The sequence below is a fragment of the Megascapheus bottae genome, chromosome 16 (genome assembly GCF_031878675.1).
Source record: "Megascapheus bottae isolate mThoBot1 chromosome 16, mThoBot2.hap1, whole genome shotgun sequence".
NCBI lineage: Eukaryota > Metazoa > Chordata > Mammalia > Rodentia > Geomyidae > Megascapheus > Megascapheus bottae.
The window spans coordinates 31534188-31543576 of NC_143524.1; the positions used below are offsets into that span (position 1 = coordinate 31534188).

Below are 9389 nucleotides of genomic sequence, written 5' to 3' on the forward strand. Positions count from 1 at the left end.
GAGTAACAAGGATTTAAAAAAAAAAAAAAAAGCAGTTTTACCATCAGCATCTCCAACAACATGTAAGATGTCATGACTTATTTTTAACTTTTAAAATATCGACTTGTGGTTGCTATAGCTACACAGTCTCTAGGTAGTTCTGGTTAAACAAAGCACCATTTAAGGCCAGGATGCAATTTCAGGGTTGCTCACCTCTTCCCTCATCTTGCCCTCCCCTTCGCAGCTCTAGCTGCATGGAGTGGCTTGGGTATGCCCACGACCTGGGGTTTTGCTGGCTATTCTGAATGTCCACTGGACTCAGCAGTGGTTCCCTCCAGGTTGCTGACAGGTTCTAGCCACTTCCCATCACTCACTGAACCTCTGAGCCCCCAGTGCCAGCACAGAATGATCCACATCCAGCCAGAACTTGACCCTGCATTCTCAGATACTGGGCTAAGGGACACAGGGAAGGTTAAGCTTAGCCAAGATCACCTCTCCGATCTGACACATTCAGTACATGTTTCCTGAGTCTCTGCTTCCAGGGACCCAGAAATCAAACGTGAATGAGAAACAGACTCTGGGTACAAATTGCTCCCAGTGAGGTAGACAAGTTTGTAGACAGCCATAGTCTTCATCATAAGTCATCCAGTCTGTACAACAGCAAGCAGAAGGACAATTTCTGTTTCCTTTACCACAGTGTCCTGAGCACTAGCGCAGTGCCTGGCATGTGGGAGACATTCTGCACCTGTTTGAGTGAATGAATGAGACTGAATGAATGAATGCCAACTCCAGCTCCCTTTCTCTATCCTTACTACCAGATTATTGGAGAGAGGGGATGCAGCGTCCATACTGCCCAGCTCATGGGCGGGGGGTGCCATTTTTACCTAGGGAGCTCTGGGGATCTTGCCAGGTAGGGCCTTTCTGTGACCTTAGCACTTCTTTCTTCCATCACTGCGATTGTCTCCTGACTTGTTCTCCTAACTTCTACATTCTTCTCCTGCCTGTCTTCCACTGATGCTACCAAAGTGGTGCAAAACAAAAATCTAATTGTGAATTCCTCCTCCTCAACACTGTCATCAGCACCCTTTCTAAGATGCAGCTTCCTCTCACCAATCCCAGCCCTGCCCTGAGTACCTGCACCAGAGCAGTATTCACTCCTCCAACCCCAGCCAGGTGCCACCTCTTCTAGAAAGTCCATCCACCCTAGCCGAGTCAAAGGCCTCCTCTCCTTACCCTGCCCCAGTTCCCATATGCCATGCATGACTTGTCTGCTTGTCCAGCACTGTTCCTTCTCTGGGTAAGAGACTCCATTCCTGATGATCTTGGAGTCAGTGCCAGCTCCAGCACCCTTGCCAGCAACCGACCCTCAACCCAGGGCTCTGCAACACAGCATTACCATTATCACAGAGATTCTTTAATAGCAAAGACCCTAGCATCTGGCCAGAAAGGACAATGCCCACTTCTGTCCTTCTACCACCCAACTTGGGCAGCCAAGGAGAAGCGAGATCGCCCAGGCAGGGCTACCTGGCCCAGTCACAAGTCCCTTCCCGGCCCCACTCCAGCTTAGCCACACTCTTCTCCTTCCGTGCTTTCTCCATATGTGCTAAGATGCAGGCACATGGCTGGGGCAGGAAAAGGGAAGACTGATACCCAATGTCTCCATTGCCCCCACCAGGTTGAAATCCTTCTTTGTACCTCTTCACATCTGGCAAAACTTGTACTAGCCAACAAGAGTTACCACCTGCTATGGCATGTGTGTATGCCACTCTGCACTATGTGCTGGTCTGTGGGCCCTGCTTATTCATGCTATTTCCTTTACCCTTTCTTAAACAAATGAGGTCACTATGGAAGGAATTTACAGATAAAGCCGAGGGAGGTTAAGTAAATGGCACATGTAAGTGACACTATCAGGATGTGAGCTCAGGGTATGGACTATTAATTGGCACCACCCTATGCCACAGCCTTTATGAGCCCCATCAGGGCACAATGAAAGAGGCTTTAGGCCTCCCTGTTGCAGTGGAGAAACTGAGGCCCACAGAGGGATAAGTCGTGGAGCTGAGGACAAAGCAACCAGATCTCTAGTCCCTTCTCTACCCCCACCCCTACTCAACTTCCCTGCCCACCTCATATAATGTCCCAGTAACTCTGGGTCTCTCAGGCTGATGGATTAGTCAATACAGAGAGACTGTCACCGGAACAAAGCAAAAATTTTACTCAGGGAAGAACAAGATGTTATGAGAGTCTGTTACTATGGGATTTGACATGTGAAAAGATTGCAGTGGGGGAAACCCTTTGTGCATATGTCTTGATGCATCAGAGATACAGAGTAGAAGACTTTTTGTCCCAGTATTATTCTGTAGCTTTCTACCTTCAACTTTTAACCAACCTCTATATTTATAAAGCACTGTACAGTTGATATAGCACTTTCACATGTCTCTTTGTTTATTTTCCTAAAAAGAAGCATCTTTTTTACTTAAAACTCAAGGCCTTGAGCTTGCTAGGCTAGCACTCTCTCCCTTGAGCCATACCTCCAGCCCAGTTTTCTGCAGGTTGTTTTGGAAATATAGTCTATCACACTTTTCAAACCATGATCCTCAAGATCTTAGACTACTAGTATTAGAAGGCTAAGCCACCAGGGAGGTACCTTCATCCTTACTTTATAGATAGAAAAACTGAGGCTTAGAAAGACCATATCTTTTTTGCCAGTCCTGGGGCTTGAACTCAGGACCTGAGCACTGCCCTTGGGCTCTTTCCTCAAAGCTAGCACTTTGCCAGTTGAGCCACAGTACCACTTCCAACATTTTCTATGTATATTGCACTGAGGAATCGAACCCGGATCTTTGTGCATGCTAGGCAAGCATTCTACCACTAGGCCAAACTCCCGGCCCAAGACCATATTCTTTTTTATAAGCTGACACAGTGTGCATTCAAGCCCTGGCTGCTACCAGCCGTCATGTCTCTATACCATAGGTCATTCCTTTCTTGACTAGCTTTCTACATTCCAGAACATGAAATGAACTGAAGGACAGTTTGAGGGTCCAGACAAATGGCAAGAACCCATCCTGCTGAAGTGGGACCCAGAGCCTCTTTCTCTACCTTTCTCTCCTTGGCTTCTCACCTAACTACATGGATCAAGGATGTGTCAGTGTTGAGCTACTGGGTAGGGAAAGGAAGAACTACTTTGGTCCCAGAAGAAACTGGGTGCTGTAGAGTGGGCTTAGAGAGGTTGGGCCCTGCACTAGAGGACCCAGATCCCAGCTTCACCTGTCTTCCCCCATCCCAGATCCTCACAGCAGAGTGTGTCTGACCTCACCAGACTCCGATGACCCTCTGAGTAGCTACATCAATGCCAACTACATCCGGGTATGTGGCCCCATCCCAATGGCTTCCCATTAAACAAACCTAAGCCATCTTCTAGACTTGTCCCAAACCTGATCTAGCTTTTGGTAGCCCCTAGAAAGAGCAAAGTATGGGTTCTTGGCCCCAGGGAGCCCTTCCTCTGGCCCTGACAGGCTGAACTTGTTGGCTGCAGGGCTACGGTGGAGAGGAAAAGGTGTACATCGCCACGCAGGGACCCATCGTGAGCACAGTCGCCGACTTCTGGCGCATGGTATGGCAGGAGCATACACCCATCATTGTCATGATCACCAACATTGAGGAGATGAACGAGGTAAGGACCCCTGGGTACCAGCTGCTTGGGACCCCACACTGAGCATCTTGTTTTCCTGCTTATCCTTAAGCTACTCCTATGTGACTAGTGGTATTCACTGTCAAGATGAGGAACTGTAAGACTCAGTAATGCTAACAAGTCAGGTGTTTACAAAACACACAGCCTGGCACTGGTCTCTCCCTCCAGAGCCTGTAATCACAAGCACAACTGTGCTGCCTCCCATATTGCTAAGATGGATGGATGGGTGCCTATGTCTAGAATAGCCCCCACTTGACTGGATGGCCATTTTCCAGATGGGAACACGGAGGCTCAAGAAAGAGAAGTCATTTAGCAAGTGATGAAACTAAGATCTGACCCCACTTTCTCCAACTACACACAAGTTGCCTTTATAAATCCCTCCAGTGGCCCAGAAGGCCTGGAGAGAGTGCGGCAGGGAACCGGGGTGGATCCTAAGCCTGATCTGGATCCCTGCAGAAATGCACTGAATATTGGCCGGAGGAGCAGGTGGTATATGATGGCATGGAGATCACTGTGTGCAAAGTCATTCACACCGAGGATTACCGGCTGCGACTCATCTCCCTCAGGGTGAGGCCTGGGGCACTGGGGTGGGGAAAATAGAGCCTTAAGCAGGTACTCCGCAGAGAATCCCTGACCTCTAGTGCAAGCCCTAACTTCTCTAGCCCACTCCAGAGCACCCAAAAACTCACTATGATGGAAACAAAGCTGTCACTCCCAGGATTTTACTTGTAATCAGGGTCTAGGAACCAAAAATGAGATTTGGGAGCTAGAGGCAGGACCAAGTCCCAACTACATTTCCCAAACGTCAATGGTGTATAATGCTATTGGACTCACTGTCTCTCTCTCTCTCTGAATAGCCATTTATAATGTCTTCTATTCCTGTTTCAAATGCTTCCAAGGCCTGGATAGTCTAGGTAGACCAGACCTCACAAACTTCTAGCTTTGACCTTTTATTATGACTTGGAGATCCGGCCCTGAAACATCCCTTTAACTGAGATAGGAACATCTGGCCTGTAGTATCCGATGTATCCGCCAGAGGGCAGGCATTCCTTGCTTCCTTTTGCCTAGGAAGGCTGTAGTTACAGAAAATGGCAATTAAAAAAAGAAAGAAAGGCATACAAAATATGAGCAATACAGAGCAGCCCAGAAGAGTAGGGGGAGGTATCCTCCCACCCTAAAGTTGTGCTTCTTCCAGGATGAGCATAATAGAAGGGACTGTTCCTTTGGAAACGGGATTAGGAGGCTGTTTTTGAGAAACAATACAATCTATGTTTACAGAGGTAAATAATAACCTAAAAGGGCAGAGAAGGTGAGCTGGGTAACCAGGAAGCTGATGCTCTATCCAGAAATAGCCTGTCTTTCTGATGCTGACAGCTACGGAGTCCAGACACAGAAATGAGCTCAAAGCCTAAAAACGTATCCCTCTGAGGTGTCCCGCCCCCACAGAATGGCAGAAACTTCGACCCTGAAGGGCAGTGCCCAGGAGCCACTTTTAAAACATGGGTCTCACAGGGCCGGGAGTTTGGCCTAGTGGTAGAGTGCTTGCCTAGCATGCACGAAGACCCGGGTTCAATTCCTCAGTACCATATACATAGAAAAAAAAAAGCCGGAAGTGGTGCTGCAGCTCAAGTGGTAGAGTGCTAGCCTTGAGAAAGTCCAAGGACAGTGCTCAGGCCCTGAGCCCAAGCCCAGGACTGGCAAAAAAAAAAAAAAAAAAAAAAAAACACCATGGGTCTCACTGGAGGCCTTGAAGAGCCAGAGATGACAGTCAGAGCCAGTAATCCCAAGTAGAAATTCCTCAGAAACACAGGATAGTACTGTGTGAATGGATAGAAAGAAAAGCCAGAACATTTGGGGTTTGAAGATACTCTCTTTCACTCATAAACTATTAAGATCATCTGCCCGTGGCTTGGTTCTGGGTTGGGTACTTAGAACCCAGCTGCCTAAAATCTGGGCTGTCCTCGAGGAGCAAGTAAGTACCATGGTAAGTACCATGCTAGAGCTTCTTGGGGAGAGGAGATACTGGCTGACATCCTCCAGGAGGGTAGTGCATAGTCAGGTATAGTGAAGACCCCCTTTCCTGTGACAGGAAGGGTAAGACGGCTCTCTGGGCCCTCCTGGCTAAGGTCATAGTATATAGTAAAAGTCCCTACCTTCTAAGACCCTCACATTGGAAAGGAGGTTTGGGTATATTAGAGGATGGGAGGACACACATATCCAATCTGTCACGGAGGCTTTCAAGCACAGCAAAACAAGAAGACCTGTGCTGTGGAGAGATCCAGAGACCATCGTGACTGCTGTGGACCTGGGGTGGGCGGTGATGAAAGTGGGATCTCAGCTCAGTGGAGAGATGACAACGGAGCACGGCATTGGAAGTGGAGAGAGGATGTGGACAGAGGGGTGCTGGCAGCATGTCGTAAGGATGGAGCGATGGGCAGGCAGAGCAGAGGGAAGGGAAGGATGGTGGTATATCTTCACCCTGTTCTGAGTCATCGGACTAAGGGAAAACTGGGACATTTGTCGTGATAAGAAATCTGGAGACAGAAATGAATTGGAGAATGGTTGCTAGCATCTCTTGGGTGAGGGATGGAGAGAGGAGTAAGTGAGGTCTGATGCCAAGGCCACCGACCAAGCTGATTTGCTTGGCCTCTGTCCTGTGCCACTGAGCAGTATGACATAGGCCTAAGGGCTAAGGGATCCCCTTGTCCGTGTGTTCCTCACATTCCATCTTTATCTCTGAGCAGTCTGGGGACTAAACACACTCACGTGTATCTGGGGTGGGTCCTCTGTCTCCTGGGCAGAGTGGGACTGAAGAACGAAGCCTGAAGCATTACTGGTTCACATCCTGGCCTGACCAGAAGACCCCAGACCGGGCCCCTCCACTCCTGCACCTGGTACGGGAAGTGGAGGAGGCAGCCCAGCAGGAGGGGCCTCACTGTGCCCCCATCATTGTCCACTGCAGGTGGGTCCTACCAGCCACCAGTGGCAACGGGACCACCCTCCCCAACCCTTTGGCTGTCCCTCCCCTCACCCTTCCCATCCCCTCTGCCCTCAGTGCAGGGATTGGAAGGACCGGCTGCTTCATTGCCACCAGCATCTGCTGCCAGCAGCTGCGGCATGAGGGCGTAGTGGACATCCTGAAGACCACGTGCCAGCTCCGTCAGGACAGGTCAGTCCACGGGTGATGGTGGGGGAGCAGCTGCAGCCTGGGGGACACTGATTGCTTGGGAGTCAGAGGCAGATAGCACCCCGGGCCTGGGTTGATGGGCACAGAGAGGGCAGCTGAAAGAAGACAGGATCTAGACAGTGTTAATGGAAGAAAAGGGAAAAGATATAGCTGGGGGACAGGACAGGGACAGAGAACAGTTGACATGGCATCCTGACAAATATGACAAAGGGCCCTTTTTGGCTTTCTCCAAGCTGCACAAGCACAAGGTCACCAGCATGCCTCAAAAGGGTCTGGTACTCTCTGGGTTTGGGGGTCCCCTCCTTCAGCCCATCCCTGTGATCCCACTGTGCATCTCTGCTGGGCAGGGGTGGCATGATCCAGACATGTGAGCAGTACCAGTTTGTGCACCACGCCATGAGCCTCTATGAGAAGCAGCTGTCCCGCAAGGCCCCAGAGTGACCACGCTCCTCCTCTTGAGGTCCTCTGGGCACTGCCCAGCCTGAGTCTGGGTCCTCAATCTAGCCACCCAGGGCCTTGCCTTGGACTCTGGGCCTGTTCCAATCCCTGCTCCATCCTCCTCCTTCTCTTCAGTCTGCTTCCTCCCTCCTCTGTTAGCCTGGCCTAGCCCCCTACCCCCAACCTAGCTCTTCCCGCTGTATATATCGGGGAGTTGAGGGAGGCAAGGGAGGGATGTGCTAGGCCACGCCTGGGGCCCCAGGGCCTGACCCACACCACACAGACCTGGGGCCTCATTTTTAACCATAGTTCCATCGCTGTTTAATCCAAAATGTTTCGATGCCGCATCCGAGTGTCCTGCCACAATGTGTCTGCCCGTCCATCTCTGCTGTCTATACCGGACACTGTGTCTCCTTGGCCAGGAAAGGGGTTAAAAGCTCCAGCTCCTAAGTAGCCAGGCAGTGGTACCCACCTTAAGGTACCCTCATGTCCCCCCACTTCTCCCAATAGGCAAACTGCCTTTTTTTTCTGCCCAGTTTTTTGGGACCAGGATGTAGTAGAGAGAACTGAAGACTTAGAGGCCAGGCAAAGGAGCTCCTGATAGGTTGGTAAGGAGAGGCCAGCTAGGGAAGGTCTCAAGGTTGGGGTGAACAAAGGGGACAAGAGGGGAAAGAGAACCCCAAAGGATGTGGGCCCTGGTTGCAGGAAGAGGGGAGCTCCAAGGCTGAGTTAGGATAAGGACTTGGCCTCCCATCTGTGTGGGACCTTGTTCTGTGTCGCTGTGGGACAGCCTCCCCAAGTCTCGCTGCGTGTCGCCGTGCGTGTGTTCCTGTGTCCATGCGTGTGTTGAGAGCCCATCAGCAGGGCATGCATGACTCTTTGGCCACCTGTGTTATCTTGGAGCCACGTGTTTTTATTGCTGACTTCAAATATTTATTCCACGGCAGACAGAGACATTTGATGTCTTTTTATAATTCGCTCGTGGTCATTGAATAGAGCAATAAACAGCATTTTGAGCAAAACTCTGTTTCCTGAGTCCATAATTTACCTCTTCCCTCCCATTCCTTGGCTCCCTGTGACTCAAGGCTTTGTGCTGTTCTTCCCAGCATCCACATACACACCAAATGCGCACACACTTACCCCTCACACTCACTCATGCCCCTGTGCAGATTGGGAATATGGAAAGAATCCATATTTGCAAACTTGTAAGTCCATTCTGCAAAGATTTTTACCCAGTGGTGCCCTGAGCCAAAGGGAAGCTCAGAAGTAAGCCTGGGAAGATTCCAGGAAAGGCAGAGTGGCTGGGAATGGGAGGGTCACCAACTCCAACAAGGTAGGCTACAGAGGCCAAGGCTGTCAGAAAAGTCACACTCAGGTCCCTTCCTGTTGACCAGCCCCCTTATCCCATATTAGCCCCACAAGTCCCAACCACAGCTGTACAGTCTAGCACTTTCCCTTGAAAGACCTGAGCTAAAAAGTAGCCCTGCCCAGGAGACCAAGGAAGCAGAGCTCCTAAGCCATCCCCAGACATGCCTGCTCTACTCTTACCCTCTTCCCCCTGGATGGAACAAAAGTAGCTGTGACACTCATGGATGGAGATCATTCCAGGGCAAGAAGGGGACCAAGGATGGGGCTTCTGACCAGCCAGCTGGTCCTTGTAAGTCACTAGAATCTTGCAACCCAGATCAAGGATCCAGGCATACAGGTTATATCACAGATGAGGAAAGAAAGGGTGAGGCTGAAGCAACCCAGCAGTCTCAGTGAAAGAAGCCTCCTCTCCAGCCACCACCCATAGAGCTATTTCTCCCAGAAGGATGGCCCTTATACCCAGATTCCAGAGGTGGAGGCTGTGAAGTGAGGAGAGAGAGGAAAGTGAACATTCTCCTCTCCTCCAGCAGGGTGACCCCATAAGGCTATTCCAGCTGTGTATGTCCCACACATACAGTGCAATATGAATGATGTTCCCTGTTTGGGGTATCAAGTGTCAGCTCCGCTAGACTCTTCCCGATGCACCCCCTTTTCAGTACTGACAGTGGCCCCAAGCCCTGTTGGATTCTAATGCCCTTGAGAAGGTATATGTACCCACACTAACCTGAG

General features: G+C 50.3%; 1 protein-coding gene across 4 annotated transcripts in view; it reads left to right on the forward strand.

The window, feature by feature from the left end:
• The window catches only part of Ptpn5 (protein tyrosine phosphatase non-receptor type 5), a 55117-nt gene extending 46803 nt beyond the window's left edge, over positions 1–8314 (forward strand). For all 4 annotated transcript variants that reach the window (XM_090348013.1, XM_090348012.1, XM_090348015.1 and 1 more), the window contains 6 exons: positions 3263–3342; positions 3512–3649; positions 4124–4234; positions 6469–6629; positions 6723–6836; positions 7202–8314. In XM_090348013.1, the coding sequence (XP_090204139.1) occupies positions 3263–3342; positions 3512–3649; positions 4124–4234; positions 6469–6629; positions 6723–6836; positions 7202–7295 (698 nt within the window). In that variant the 3' untranslated portion in view covers positions 7296–8314. The remainder of the gene's footprint in view (positions 1–3262; positions 3343–3511; positions 3650–4123; positions 4235–6468; positions 6630–6722; positions 6837–7201) is intronic.
• The last annotated feature ends 1075 nt before the right edge of the window (positions 8315–9389 follow it).